The sequence below is a fragment of the Dendroctonus ponderosae genome, unplaced genomic scaffold, assembly GCF_020466585.1.
Source record: "Dendroctonus ponderosae isolate FM_Combo_2020 unplaced genomic scaffold, Dpon_F_20191213v2 Dpon_F_20191213_7, whole genome shotgun sequence".
Taxonomy (NCBI): Eukaryota; Metazoa; Arthropoda; class Insecta; order Coleoptera; family Curculionidae; genus Dendroctonus; species Dendroctonus ponderosae.
Genome location: NW_026018916.1, coordinates 3585619 through 3601363, shown reverse-complemented (window position 1 = coordinate 3601363; position 15745 = coordinate 3585619). Strand labels below are relative to the sequence as shown.

General features: G+C 38.7%; 2 protein-coding genes across 3 annotated transcripts in view; one reads left to right on the top strand and one right to left on the bottom strand.

Annotated features, from left to right (window-relative positions):
- Positions 1–15745, bottom strand: part of LOC109546236 (disintegrin and metalloproteinase domain-containing protein 10) — a 37587-nt gene that overhangs the window by 7519 nt on the left and 14323 nt on the right. The window contains exons 4-7 of the mRNA XM_019917129.2: positions 7853–8126; positions 7572–7800; positions 7415–7514; positions 6525–6665 (exon numbers count right to left, since the gene is read on the bottom strand). Coding sequence (XP_019772688.2) covers positions 6525–6665; positions 7415–7514; positions 7572–7800; positions 7853–8126 — 744 coding nt within the window. The remainder of the gene's footprint in view (positions 1–6524; positions 6666–7414; positions 7515–7571; positions 7801–7852; positions 8127–15745) is intronic.
- LOC109546243 lies at positions 4488–6522 on the top strand. 2 transcript variants are annotated; one of them, XR_007282007.1, is made up of 6 exons: positions 4488–4904; positions 4957–5094; positions 5141–5364; positions 5419–5636; positions 5688–5996; positions 6045–6522. XR_007282007.1 is itself a non-coding variant. In XM_048668583.1 (5 exons), the coding sequence occupies exons 1-5, from the start codon at positions 4759–4761 to the stop codon at positions 5907–5909; spliced, it is 948 nt and encodes a 315-aa protein (XP_048524540.1). In that variant the 5' UTR covers positions 4488–4758; the 3' UTR covers positions 5910–6522. The 2 variants fall into 2 exon arrangements, 1 of the variants encoding a protein (XP_048524540.1); XM_048668583.1 differs by having other exon boundaries at positions 5688–6522.

Genomic DNA, 15745 nt, shown 5'->3' with positions numbered 1-15745 from the left:
AGTCTTTTTTAAAGACAAAAATTCTTGAGGCGAAATACCCAAAAAGAAGTTTGTAAAAAAATTAAAAATTGTTGTCTTTTGAATGCCAGGTACAAATCATTATTCAAAAACTACTTACTTTATGGAACTTCTTTCAACAGTGTAAAATAGGCAGGAGGTAAAACTCTTTGTTCTAAAAATTTCATTCCAGTTTAGGGCAATTTTTGGCAAATTTTTGAAAATTACCCTTCTAAGTGGTCCATTGACTACAGGTACCGAAAAAATAATTTGTCAAAAACTACGCGACATAGAAAGCTCTATTTTATTCGTCAAATAGATAAGGTACGGAGCCGTCTACCCTGCAAATTTCACGGCAGTGGCATTTTTGGGTAACATGGTGTGAATTTTTGAAAATAACTCTTATTTGCTGCCTTCACTTTGGATGCCTGGTTTACAGAGGGGCTTTCAAACCCGATCAATAGAGGAACCAATGCTCGATCCATCCAAAATTCCACTTTCCGTAAAGTCTTGATTTGGACAATTTAAAAAAGCTTCTAGTTGCCTTCCTTCATTTCTTTGCAGTTTCCCTTAGAGAATGAGATAAAAACGAGTGGATTCACGAGCATAGAAAGGTTGTCCCGATCATTATTGAACTGGGGATAGGGCTTGTAAACGCTTTGAACCCAATGGGAATGCAAAGCGAGTATTTTGCATAAGGAGAAGCCTTTTTTGTTAACCCGACAACGTAAACGACCGTTAAATAAATAACGATCTCAACGGGAAAAATGCGCTCCCTGAACCGTAATGGAGATTTAGAATGACCGTTTCCGTTGTGTACTTTACCTGCTTTCTCGTTACCGACTCGTTTAGGAGCCTTAGGATGGCTGTTTAAAGGAGTTTCAGTTTGCCATTCTTATATTTCAGCAGGAGTTTGTAATTGTCTCGGATATAGAGATTCGTTCGTCCGATTTCGAAACAAATGCGAGACTTTTTCTCCGTTTTTTTCCTTCCCCTGTCTGGAGGTTGATCGTTGTTTGGCTATTTGGATCGACGGTAAATAACGCGACTGTAAGAAATTGGGGGAGTTGCAACTAATAAAATGAGGGAAATATCATTGGCATTCCGACGTCGTTCCGCCGCAATAAAACGCCGCGTTTTATTAGAAGCTTAAATTCATGTCAGAAGGGTGGAGCAATCCAAGCCGTTGTTCTTTACCTGCCAACTAGAGCAGGAAGTTGCACAAGTGGCAGGTGGGGTTTTGTTCAAAATTCGGCCCGGGAGTGTAAAAATTGCAATTTTCTCAGTCAACTGAGGTTTATACCTTTTTCAAATGAGGAAAACATTTCCACTGAAACTGGTTGGCATTTGCATTTTCCAGAGCATCAAATTTAAATAGGGAAGAGTTGAAGACAACTAGAAACCAAAATGGTAAGCTTCCGGTACAGCGCGCAATTAATCCCGGTTAATTCCCGTTTCGTTTACATTCGCTGCTGCAAAAGTTATATGGGATGCTCCGGAAGGCCGGTCAGAAAGGACAAACTTACGACCGCCATAAATCTGCCCCCAGCCGCCCCACGTGTCTCTTGCAAAGTGGTTTCACCTGTCAGCACCACGTTTGTCCCCTTATGGCAGCATCGTTTCGTAAACATTGCAGCTGAAGTGGCTTGGACATCTTCTGCCAGTTTGTTTCACTATATCCATTCACTTTATTAATAATAAAACTAAAGTTTAATCAAATCTGGTCGGTAAACAGGGCAGACTTTCCCTTCGCCTTTGCGCTTAGAGGGGTTGTTTTCCCATATTTACCTTAGGCCTGGTCCCTTAATTTCCTTCTTTCCCCAGCGGATGATGGCATGGGGATACTCGATGCCCTGAGGAATCAATTTACCGGATGTTTTTCGGATTTATTTCGTAGCTGGCGATGATGATGAAGCCAAATGGGAAAAGTAAATAGCTTTTCTAAACTTCAGTAAATTTGGAAAAATCGAATACAGGTTTGTTTAAGTTAGTAGTTTATAGGGACGACGCTGTTTTATGCTGTTGAAATTCCCACGGTTTGTCATTGACTGGGTAATTGAACGGGGGGCGGTAGCGTTTCCCCAAAACTCCCATTGAATTGTGATTTGGTGCGCTTTTATGTTGATTTTTCCCGTTTTGAGCTGATTGGAAAATTACATACCGCGGTCTGGTTAATTTGAGGACTCTGAATGGCTTTTTCTGCTCGAACGAACGTCAACAAAGTCAGCAATTGAAAAAGTACCACAAATGAATGGTGGTTCTGTTAATTAACTGGATCTATTCGACACAGAGAGCTTGATATCTGGGCAGTTTTTTTCGCAGTAGGCAAATTGCCAGAAATCATCCACTTTTAGCCAGAAAATGCTGAATACGAACGCCAATGTCCGATTACTAACGAGTTCTCGCCTAATTCGGGCAATTTGCTCCACGCTATATAATCCTGCAAGTCGAAAAGCAATCGGTTAATTCCCAAGAAGTTCCCATCGAAGAGCCATTAACCGAGTGGGATGGCTGTTGTCCACTGGGAATTGTGGTGGATTTTTGGAGTTTTCTTAAAAGTAAGTTGTAATAACATCATTTCGTTACTTTGCCACTACTGCAAATCGTCGTTCGACTGCAGGCGTTTGAAAAAATTATTATTTAAACGCTGTCTTATGTGGGGAGCTGATTCAAACACGGGGTAGAAGACTTCTGTTTCCTTGTGCTGTGAAAACGTCTGCAATTGAGTGTTTGGCTGATTTTTGGTGAATTTTTCATTTGTCGTTTGATTGCCGCAAGTAGATCTTCAGCTGATTAATAGAGAAAATGCGGTAGTTTTTCAGGGAAAAAATCGTTGCAGTGTCTCTTTTGGAACAATTTTTACATTTTTTTCGAATGCAATGTTTCGATTGGAGGCGATTTTCAAAGTTAGTTTTTACAAATTTTATTGATGTAAAAACTATTCTTTTAACACTGGTTGAGAGGCAAATTTATGTTCTTTTTGACCCCAAAACTGGATCAACAATTAGGAGCTTTCCAGGAAATGTTAAGCTTGAAACTGAGGTTCAAAAACCGCGATCAAAAAATATTCATTACAATGGGAACTCAAGGCGGATTTTTTTTTAATTATTAATTTTCTGTTTCTGATTGAGGTCCCTTTGGTTTCGTTTCGTGATTCTGATAATTTGGCTACAATGGACGTTTCTGGGTAATTTTTGGGGAATTCTTTAAAATCACTCTTGCAAGGCAACACTCTTGAGTGCAGGTTACTATAAAATTATTTACTTCAAAACTGTCTATTTTTATTGCAGTGGCGTTTTTGGATGATTTTTAATACATTTTTAAAAATTACCTTTGTTGTCTCAAGACTGCAAACAATTAGTTGTTCAAAAACTGCACAGCAATATGAAGAGGTGATTTGAATACCAGTTAATACAGGGGATATCGATATTTTCACTGCAAAAATTTTAATACAGTTGCATTTTTAGGTACTTTTGAATACGACTCTTATTGGATGTCTTTTGATTGCAGGCGCCTAAAAATTAATTACTCCGAAACCGTTCTATATAGATAGTTGCATTTAACTATGATCAGAAGCCAAATAATGCGGTATTTTCAGAGGCGAAAATTATTGCAATGGCATTTTTGGATAAAAATTGACGAATTTTCCAAATGGTAAACTTTGTTTTACTGAATGACAAATTTCCGATTGAGTGAAAACATCTTTAAAAAATAATAACGCAAAAACCACTGAATATATATGGTTGCTTTTTACACCAGTTAAAAGAGAAAATGTGGTACTTTTTAGACGAAAACTTTTATTGCAATCGCGCATTTGACCGAATGTTGGCCAATTTTTCAATGATTTAATTATTAATTCAAAAATGTCCGATTGAGTGGAAGCCACTCACAAAATTGATTACTCAAAAACTACTAATTGTAGATAGTTGGTTTTAACTCAAATTCTATTAGAAAATATGTTTTTTAGACGAAAACTTTTGTTGCAATCGCACCTTTGGACGAATTTTTCAAATATAAAATTTGGTTTTATTAATTGAAAAATTTTAGATTGCTAAAAGCGCCTTTAAAAATAATTACTCAAAAACCGCTAAATATAAATAGTTTTTACACTTGTTAAAAGAGAAAATGTGGTGTTTTTTAGATGGAAACTATCGTTGCGTTCGGCCCCTTGGATGAATTTAGGGGAATATTTTAAATGTGAACCTTGCAGACGGTTGTGCCTGGGGTGTGGGTTTAAAAAAAAAAATTTCTCGCAAATAACTTTATGTAGATAGTTCAATTGATGAATTCACATCAAAACAGAAAATATGGGAATTTGCACTAAAAAAATATCATTGCAGTGGCCCTTTTGAATCATTTTTAAGAATTCTTCAAAAATTCAACCGAGTGGATCGTCGTTTACCTGCGGGCGTTTTCAAAAATTAATTACTCAACACCTACTCCAGCTATAAAGCTGCTTTCAACTGTGACTAATAGAGAAATTTCCGCTCTATCTAGGGAGAAAAAATCATTGCAATTGCAACTTTGTCAGGTTTTTGGTGAATTTTTCACTCATACACCATACAGTCAATTTCATTAAACCACTCGGTTTCCAGCAGGAAGCGTTTCCATTAACGAATGCGTTAAACCCTCCAAATTCCAACACATCCAACATGCGATTCGTTAACCGCATTCCTCGACTTCATGGAACTGGAAGGCCTGACTTTTTCCAAGCAGCTCGCGATTCTTTAAAGGACTACGAGGTGCAAGTAGTGATGCAAGATGTACCTCTTTCCAAAGTGGCAAAACACCTCAATCTCACGTAGGTTTCAGATATTCCCTTACATCGCCAAGGAGCCCAACAGTTCTTCCCTTAATGGCTTCCTGTGGGACATGTGGGAAATCTTTGAGGAAACTTTGCTCTTCAAGTACCAAGTTCCAGTGTTGCGTGTATGAGACAACTGTTAAAGTTCCTTCTAGGTCCATAGTGAGAACCACCAGGTACAACGAAGGCCGGGAGATGATCAAAAACTACTCGGCGGATGTTTTCCTTGCAGCCTTGGTTTACACCAACCAAACCACCAATATGGAGTTTTCCCAGCCTTATTTCCGCAACTGGTACGTTTCTTTTGAACCCTCCAGGCCAGCTAACGGTTTAATTCAGGTACCATTTGTATTTCAAACTTCCCGAAGGAAAACCGGCCACTTATCTGCACTTTGTGGCCTTCAGCGGCACCCTATGGCTGCAAATGTCGCTGTTTTTTGTCTTTCTGGCTATCAGCTTGTATCTCAGTTGTGTGTTGCTGAGTAAAACCGCCCGAGGACTGGAAGCCGTGCTGTCGCTTCCCACTTACTTTTTGGGGGTTGTATCGGCCTTTTTCAATACCGGTACTGTTTGGGAAATATTTTGGGATCATCTGGTTGACTTTCTGAGGTTTGCAGGGTACGACTTGAGGCTTCGCAGCTGGTCGGGCAGGCTTCAGATTCTTCTAGCGCTGTTCTTCGGAGTGTTGTGCTACTATGCGCTCAGCGCCAGCTTGGTGGCTAGTCTGGCTGTTCTGGATCGTCCACTTCCATTCCAGCGCATTGCTGATATTGCCAGCCAGGGCTCATACTCACTTTGCATTAGGAATGTCACGTTTGTTTACGATAATTTTACGGTGAGCTTGATTTTGGCCCGATAGTGCCAGTGGGAAAATTGAGATGTTCAGTCTGAGGATCGTTCACTGTTGCCGGCTTGGAGGAGGATCGTGAACACCGATCGATGTCCCAAGGACATGCAAAAGTGGGAAACCATCCCAGAAAGCATTTGCACTGGCCAGGTGGTTGTTCTGGAGAATCGCATTATTATGGCCTGGGCTTTGCATCGCGCCCAATGTCCAGTTACTATTTTACCCCAAAGGCTGGTAAATTTTCGCTGTCTTTTCCATTAAATTGTGACTGTTTTGCAGGTATTTCTACTCGATGAACTTCATTGGCTTTTCCAAGCGGTTCCAAGGAAGGAAAGCCATATCGAGGATGTGAGTTTAAGTCTTTCGGGAAGACCATGTTTTCAGGAAATGTTTCAGGATGTTGAAGATGCGAAGCGCCGGCATATCGAAGAAGTTGGAAATGAAGTGGGTGAAAAACAACGATCTTCCTGAGCTCTCGCGTATCACCGAAGTGAACCAAATCACATTCGCTCATGTGAAAGGGCTGTTGCTGATCCATCTGTGCATGATTGGGGCCAGTTTGGGTTTACTGCTGTTGGAAATTTGCGCCTCCAAAGTTTACCCCAAGTGGGTAAATTGGGACGAGAAACGACGCGTAAAACCGCCCATCACAGTGGTTGGAATTAAGAGTTTCACTTATGGGGGATCAGACTTGGTTTTATAAGAGAAACTATTTGGGATTTGTGAAATCATATCAGGAGGCAGTCGATCCTCTTGTTCAATTCAGTGCTTTATCAAAATTTCTTGCAACATTGTTGCTGGCGGAGCCCGGAAGTTACAAATATAGAGTCAAAAGCGTCGCGATTCATTTGTATATTTTCATCCCTTTGCACTTACCGGAAAACAACTCCAGAAACTTCTCGACCCCGTAGTTATTGGGAAACCGATATGTGGGGTCTTTCAGAGCCTCCAGAGTATGCACTTTGATGCGCTTCACCATGAAAGTGATGTTGTCCTTTTTTCCATCCTGGTTGAAATCTGCAAAAAAACCTCCTTAGATCGCACTACCAAAGCCAAATTAACCCTTCTCTACTGATAGGAAATATCCATAAATAATCCCCTAGAGAAACCGGGCTTTTGGAGCTCATGAAGCAGAGCCATGGATAAGCGCTTGACCTTTCAGCAGAAAGTGGATAGGAAAACGCGCAAGCTTTCCATCAAAGTTCCAACAAGTAAGTGGAAATGATTCTCGGGGGATTTTGGGGGCGCGAGTAAAAACGTTCTCAGCAACCCTTTGGCTGAGGTAAAAAGCGGCGTGTTAATTTCGCCTCCCGTCGACTGTTTCTTGTCCTCAAAATGCAAATGGTGGGCGAGCGGGCAAAAAGTCGCCGTCGCAAGGAAAAATGGACCCCGCTAGAAACGAGCAAATATTTAAAAGGAAAATTCGCGTCTTATTTTCTCCGGGAGGAAATTTATCGTCTCCTCAAGCCCTCAGTAATTCGAGGATGTCACTCAATTTATCACCAGAGGGCGCGAAATACGGCCAATAAAGGCAGCCGAATTAGATTCTTGTTAGAGCGCCTTATTTGTGCGGGATCACTGAGCGACAGGGTACATAAAGATAATTATGTCTTGGGTTTTATGGAGGAAATGGCTTTTCGCTACCGGATTTTCTAAAACTTTAAAATCCCCTACGGGGATCAAATCCGACCACATAAGGAAACAAATAGCGCCTCGGCCTGGATAAAAGGAAATACATTTTTGCGGGAAAACACCCAACTACCTACCAGTATTTCGATAAATTGCATTCACTCTTTGCACATGTCTAGTCATCACTTCGATGCACGCCTCTTCGGTGCCGTATTTCTGAAAGAACTGATGATCGGCCTGAAAACACCAAAAAAAAACGTTCAAATTCTCTCAAATCCTTCCAGACTCTCTCACCTGAAGGTACAGCATGCAGGTGGTTTTTTTCGGATCGATAGTTGCTCGTTTGAACACGTTCTTGAAGATCAAGGCAGAAGCGTCCACATGGGTGCGATTGTCCACTTCCAAAATTTCATCGATTTGCTGCTGACTGATGTCGAAGCTGCTCATGAACGGTCTTCGCGTTCCGTTTGGAAAAAACATTCCATCGTCGTAGGGGAGTTTGGCTTCAGCTTGCAGCAACCATCTAAGGGAGTTTCATTGAAAAAAAAAACCTTCTGCCTGGGACGAATTTTCACCTTTTGGCTCTTCTACGACCAGACCGTTCAAATCCTCCCTCTTGAAGCAGCTTCTTCTGATGGAGCTGCTGGGAGGCGCAGCTCACGCCTTGTGAAGGATCCGTCACATCGTTCAACCTGTAGATGATTGAATGGAACGTCGGTTCTTGAGTGGTGCTCTGGTTGAAGTATCGATTCACTGGTTCGATGTGAAACTCTTCGGTTGGCGTTGAGATTGTGCCTTCGAATAGACCGGTTTGGGTCAAGATTCCATGCACCACAGAGTTTTCAACGTCTGGAAAGAGTCAAATGATGGATTTTCGCTGTTGAACTCTCACAATTATTTTTTATCAATTTATTGTCAATCGCTCACGATTCTTCCGGAAATAACTAATTTTTTGGAAGTTTTGTTCAGGGTGTCCCATAGGAAATGGAAAAATTTAATGGCGTATCATATGGAAAAATAATACGTTTTAACCCAACTTACCTAAAAAAAAATTGTAATTTTGTCTTCGACGCTTTCCAAGGGTGAAAAATTTGGGCAAAATTTTAATATTTTGGCCTCATATATCACCATTAAAAGTTCTATCATTACTTATGGGCCACCCTGTATCTGTGGATGCTTGAAGATGAAGAGATTGGTAGGTACAGATTTCAGGTGTGTTAATTTCAGGCTAAATCCAAGAGACTCAAAACCGGTCCTGGGAGTGCCTGAAATTAGCACATTTCAAAATCTGCACCTTCTTGCATTTGAAACCTTTGACGGCTCTAATGATTTTCTAAAGGAAACATTTGTCGCCTCTCCGATAACCCGATTTAAACCATATGGATTTTTGCAATAGTCATCCTATATAAAAGACGATTTTCGCTTAGAAAACAGTGCGCTTTTTCTCCAAGCCAGGTAAATTTGAAGCACCTTTGGTTTCAGGAGCGAAACCCTTCTAATCATATATTGAAAATTTAAAAATCCAAAAATAAATCGCGGTTTCCAAACCTGTACTCTTAAAAAAAATTGCTTTTCTTGGCTTTGAATTGCTTCGAATAATGAATTGCCAAAATTAAACCAATTTATTTTCCATAAACACAAACTTTGAAACATTCCAGAAAAGGCCCCTTATAAATGAAACAGTGGCAATACTTTTGAACACTCGTGCTTTTTTGTAATTGTTTACGCCAAGTTAATAAATCAAACAACTTTAACAAGTGTGATATCGGCCGAACAAGAACAACTGAGGAATAAACTGCCAAAAACTTTAAGACAAATCTCTTCTCTTATTCGAGGGGATTCGAAATACTTACGCCAAATCTAAGAATATATTTCTTTCGGTTTGGTCTTGAGGGAAGGGCGACCGCTGAAGAATCTGTCGGATTAAGCTGGTTGTTGGAAACTTTCCTCGGGCCTTTCTGTCATTTTTTTGTCTGATTCTGCGGTTTTCTCAGGCAAATATTAATACCGAATATATGGATGTGTAAAGCAAACACGACTTTGCCGAGAAACTCCAATAAAACTGGCTTAGGAAATGCGCGACGGTGTTTGCTTTCAGTTTTGCGCTTTAGCCAGAGAAGGCTGCAAAGGATATTCCAAGAGTTGCTAGATTTGGAATTTGTTTGTCGTCTCACTGAAACCACTGTTCTTAGTAGTTCCGCATTCAACTGTTAATTCCCTCGCGATTGCAATGAACAAAAGGATCGCAGATCCGGTTGAAAAATTAAATAAAATAAAGCCTGTCAGATCCATCCCGATTACGTTTTGCATCGATTTCAAATAAAGCCCCAGTGCACTTAGTTAACGAGATTAGAGTGAGCGAATATTCCATTCTGGCTGCTATTTCGTATCTGCTTTCTGTTTTAATATCGTTCACTCGATGGGGAAAACGCTGGAAAAACTGGTCGATTGAATAAAATTTCCAGTTTGAATTACGACGATGAGGAAAACAAACTGTTCGACTATGAAAGTTTTTTATTGGCTGTTTACTGAATCGTAAATGCGTGATTCAAAAGATGCAAATACAAATTTTGAGCTTACAGCTCTTAGCCCTGATCTATTAGTCAAACCACCCGATTTTTTTGCCGTGAAGTGTGGTTTTGGTGGCAAAGAAAACCCATCGATCCCTCATGTCGCGACACTAAACGACAAAACTCCCGGCATCGAAAAACCTAATTACGGAGAAAAAAGCCTGATCGATTTGTCATTGTCAAGTGAGCCGGTGAAGAATCAATAAAAATTCTCATCCTGCTCATGAAAAATTTAAAAGGAATCGGGTTTTCGGGAATTCGTCGCAAAAACGTCTAAGAAGACTGAACGGGAGTTGGGACGAGATTCGAGGTGACGCAATTTTTTTTTATTATGCCAACTGATGGCAGGATTGCACTCAATCGAGTCTCTGGATAAGGACTTAATAAATATTTTTGTTTTCGTCAATTTCATCCTGCAATTAACCAAAGCAGGAATCCGCACAACGGGAACATCTAATGCCAGGCGTTACATAAATACTGCTCTACATGGCATAATTATTCTTCTGTTCCATTAAAATAATTCGCTTGCATTTGCAACTGCCAGTTACAATTAGAAGAGTCGTTGAACGAGCCTTTTGCCTACCTTTTGAACACGTTGCGCAATAATTGCAACGAAAAACGACCGCAACATGCCATTAGTTTACTCAAAATGCAGACTTAATTAAAAAATATATCTTTTTAATGTGCGAGGAGATTAAGGTGTGTATGGACATTTTTCCATGAGTCTAATGGCGTAGAATTTCCGCTAAAGGCTGTTTTTTAAATAAAATTCACACTGGAGAGAATTATAACTAACCAGTAGTAGCAATAGTGTAGTCTTGGTTTTTGCAGCAAAACGGTGACAAGTTTGTTTTCAAATAAGGCAAAAAATCTAATAAAATTACTCGTCGAAATAGTTCATTTGGCTCAAAGAGATTTCAGTTAAAATAGCGTCCAAATATCGAATAAAATGCAAAGTCAAAGTCTCAAGTACACGTAAAGCTTTACTTCATAAAAGTGCCTTTACTTCTTTCACCATTGATGTAAAAATGAGCGCCATGATACAATTTGTGACCGAGAAATGAGCAAAAACGTGCCGAAAGACATGAAAATGTCTCCTAATCGTACACCTGAATGTTTGATATTCAAATTTCGTCCGTTGTGTCAAAACTACCAGAAGTTTCTCGCGCTCGAAGTTATAACTGAATCGATTTTTCAACTCTATCCAATGACATCAAAACGCACTTCAAAACAATTCCTAATCGATGTTTATCTTTTTAAACGCACTATTTAGTTCTCTGTTCAGTGATGTCCAAATGAGCGCTGTAGCTCAGTATGTTCCCGCGACATGAACAAAAATGTGATAGAAAACATGAAATGTTGCTCTAATCGTGCACCTAAAATGTTTGGTATTCAAGAGTTTTCAACTCTCTATCCAATGATATCAAAACCAATTGTGGCTCAAATGGTTCTTGAATCATTCATGTGGAAACCTACACTTTTAATGCAAAAGAACCGCTCAAAAATTGCTTTTACTTTTGCAAATCTATGCAACATTCCCGCTTAAAAAGGTAGCAGGAAATGTTGTTATGTTAAGTCGTGAAAAGCCCAAATTTGCCCACTCAGAATTGCTCTTTGATCTGCGGGTGGAATAATTCAAAAGCCAATAAAAAAATGGTTAATTTCCATTTGGTCCAACAAGGGACAGTCATACGCGCCCTGATTAGTCTCCATAAATTACCGATTTTATCCCAACTGGATCGAGTGAGGATTACTGTTGATGTTTTCGGAGGCTGAAAAACAATTAAAAAACTACCAAATGGCCTTTTAGGGCTGGGCTTCTATGAATAAAAATGCGCCGCCCCTTTGCAACAATAGAAACTCAATTAATTAATCGCAGGCTAGCTAGATTTCGCTAAACCACGAGCCATAGTCAATTACCTCGATTTAAGCGAGTAATTTAGTACGTAAATCTAAATAAGCCGAACGTGGCCTAGTAAATAGTGGCACAATTTAATTCACCGGTCTCATATACCCAATTGCGAACCCATACGTACGTCCATTCCAATTCAATGATTTAGGTAATTAGTTTTGCGAAGTCAATTTCAGCCCATATGTCGATCCTGTGTGTTTAATCGAATTATCAGTTCAATATATTGATTCCTTTGGATATTCCCCAGAGCCACTTTCTCCTGCTTCTTATTATTAATATATAAGTCGTCATCTCTCCGTCCCCAGATTCCACACTTTGTTTTCGTGACTCATTTTCTCGTTTAAGTTCCTTGATTCAATTCATTCCTAGAGTCAATTCTAGAACTTTTTGTGTGCCCGAACTGTACTAACTGTCTTCTTTCGTCCTCATCCATAACATTCTTTTCTATGCCGATATTCTATCTGATTATTTCGTTTCTGGTTCTTTCTGTTGTGGATATCCTAGAAGTTCCTCTCAAATAGTCCAATTCTGTGCTACATACATAATTATACTTCGGGCGATATTTCAGTGGCTTTCCTGCCCTTATTTATCATCATCTTCATCACCCCCTTCATCATGCCATTTCTTAAGATGATTTCAAAAATATTTGCACAATTGCACTCCCGTAACTACATCGTTCCAGTTTAAGATCCTTACATTCGTAAGTAATCACACTTGTTTACATTTATTCTAAGTCACTGTTCTTAGCTAATATCTTGTTCGACTTCTGCTATCACTAGCTGGTCATCTGCAAAAAAGGAGTTAAAATCTGCCCTCTCCCACGTTTAGATCCATATTTCGGCATTTTCGGGGATCGGTCCAGGTCCATTCCTTTGGGGTTGTTTTCTCCAATTAGGCACCTTTCATATTGGTGTTTTTTTGTGCTAGTTGGGATGGTCCTCATCTTACAAATTCGGAATGTATTCCGCCGGGTCCGGGGGATTTTTCCATTTTTGTGAATTTTATCGACTCTTGCCCTTGCATTATCTCGAGATGTATGCGGTCCAAATAATTGCTGCGCCTTAAATTGCCCAATAAACACGAGCTCTAAAAATGTTCGTTTGGTTTCAGGGGCAGCAAGGCAAAAAAGCCTCTTCCCTTAATAACTTAATTATTGAATGGTTAAAAAGCACAAGAGCGAGCAAACGTGGAAATGCCCCTCAACGAATGCCTGCTTTGAGTCGCTTAATTACCTGGCTTTCGGCTTTTCACCGGTAACTGTTTCTTTGTTGGGAAATTTCTCGCCGTATTAAATGCGATAAAACACTAAAACGAGACGGTTTTGTGATGTTTTTGCCCAAATATATTGGATTTGTGCACGAGCTGGAAGCACGTCCCTTTATTGCCTCGCAGGAAAACGTAATGGCCAGGACAGATTTAAAAACAATGAGCGTGTATTATAGCGAGTAATCACTTAATTGTTATTGGATTCGTTGAGGCCGCTTGATGTGACTTGGATTCTTTTGAAGATAAAAACTTAAACATAAATTATCCTTAGCACAGAAAAGGCGTAGTAAAAACTGCGTTAACAATCGCATACAAAAACTGCAAGTGATAAAGATTATAGATTTTTAAGTCCTTTCCTTTCATTTCAATGCTTACGATCGAGTGATTGATGAAATTATTTATCGCTAGAGAAAACTTGAACAAAAAGCAAAACTCTAGTCGTTCATTGGAAAACATGGAGAGAAATAATCGGGCAATACGAGGATTTAAACGGAGTGGCCGCAATTTGGAAGTTGAGGTCGGTTGCTGGCCAACTTGCAAAAACTTTGGGATTTAATTACGGCGGCACATAATTCGGCTGGTTTGACCAGCCCCGATAGCAACGGAAAGCACGAAGCAGTTTAACGAAATAAGCCGTTTAAAACCCCGAATATTCCCAATGTTTGAACGTGCATTAGTGTGAAACTGGTGGGTTTTTCGAGCTCTTAAGCCGAGGTGGAAAAAAGTTTCTTGCTGGTGTTTCACAAGCACGATAGCAATTGCATCTTCAGATTTGGTTCCTGAAGCTTAACGCTCGTTTTAGCATGAGAAAATAATTTTTTTTCTTGAATATCCATTAAAGCGACCACTGTTTCATGCAACAAATCAGTTTTGTCTAAATTATATATGTCGAAATCCATTAGTGAGGTTACAAACTGGTAAAATAATTAAACCTGTTTTCATCAAGAAACGACACCATAAAACCTTCAAAATTATCCTAAAATTGACCAAAAAAATCATGATAAGATAGGTACACCTAAAGTCAGAACGAGAACATGTTCCCGAGTTCGGAAACTCTTCACATTTTTTCCGAGGCCTATAAAATATTCAGCATTCAATGAAAAAAGTTTCCCAATCTGGATTTTGCCAAAAAAAGTGGACACTTTGCACATCAAAGTCTCTCAACTTATAGCGAATTTGCATGTTTTCTGATTTCCACTTTTAATATTGATTTTGAGTATTCATGTTTCTGTAGTCCGTTGTATTAATTTATTTCACTTAATTTGGAATTTTAAAGGATTGTCAGGTTGGAAAAGGCGTTTTAAAATGTTTTACAACTTTAAAAAACTGAAGCAATTCTTCTGACTTTAGATGCTTCTGTTTTATCGTGGTTTTTAAGTCAAGAATATATATATTCTCATTTTTTCTTAATGCACAAGCTTTAATTCACTCTCTCTTTATTGGAATCTTTAATAGAATCACATTGAATACAGACAATTTTTTCAGAACCATTTAAAATGAACCTTTTAGTGATGAATGTAGTGATAAGTTACGGGAAATTTTAAAGTTTTCAGTAAATTATTCAAAAAATGAGCGTTTTCCAAAGCTATACCAAATAATTCTAAAATATACATCAGGAGTTTCAAAAATTGCCTCCATATTTCTTGATATTGGTTGAGGTTGATTATCTTGTCTTATAGTCTAAAATATACTAAAAATTCTAATTTTATGAGTCTTGTCTTGATACGATTCCTTTAAATACGAAACATCCGTGTTTGAAATCTGATTTTCGAATGTATTTTTTGATCAATCAACTACTTCACTATAAAATTATTTTTCCATTAAGAAAACTGTACTGATCATCGCACAGAAATTTCGCTTAAATCTTCATTTTCACAGTAAAAACGTGCAATAAATGGATAAAAGCCCAGCTTTCTAGCGCTTTGTGCGAGGTGAAATCTTTAAAATTTACAAAAAAGTAAACCGGATAAGTCAAAAAATATCGAATTGCAAAATAAACCGTTCGTACAATCATTAACGAGTGAACAAACATATGAATAGTAAGTCGGTGTTTTAGCGCAAATAAAACAACTAAATGCCCTTTGAAACATGCTAAATATCCAATAATGCGTGAAAGCACCAAATCAGTGGTCCATTAAGCAAAGAGAATGAAATTTGCCAATCACAGAGGAGGTTTTCAGGCACAAAGCTACAAAGCGGCTGAGCGCTCTGACAATGAAACATTTAGCTGAAGTGATGGACGGCTACAAAAATGTAAGGTCTTTCTTCAAAAAAAGTTTAAAATCTTTGTTACATTTTAACGCAACAGAAGCAACAACTAAATTATCTATTGAATAAGTATAGACTGGTGAAATTTATTTACATGACGTGCTAATTAAGAAAGATTAAATCAGTTTTGAAAACCTTGCTTAAAGGAAACTGGCACGTGGAAATCGTCCGAAAATGGTAAAAAAATTGTTGAAAAAGACCCGATGACAGAGCAAACTAAGTTCGAATCAAAAAGTTGCAGTATGAGAACCATACGAGAAAATTGAATTAACTGAAAATTCACTTAACAAAATTATTGTTACAAAATACTTCAAAACACTAATTACTAAAAAATAAACAAAAGAACTATCGATTACCTAACAAAGAAATAGACACCGGGATCAAGACGAAAAAGGAACACAAAGACCCAAATAATCCGGTTAAGCGCGAACAAAGAGCAAATATTAATTCGT

Bases quoted from the DNA above. Each gene is read 5' to 3' on its own strand.
- LOC109546243 (XM_048668583.1), top strand. From the start codon at position 4,759: ATGTACCTCTTTCCAAAGTGGCAAAACACCTCAATCTCACGTAGGTTT. The intron at 4,905-4,956 runs GTACCAAGTTCC...AGTTCCTTCTAG, and splicing joins GAGGAAACTTTGCTCTTCAA to GTCCATAGTGAGAACCACCA. The intron at 5,365-5,418 runs GTACTGTTTGGG...TGAGGTTTGCAG, and splicing joins ATCGGCCTTTTTCAATACCG to GGTACGACTTGAGGCTTCGC.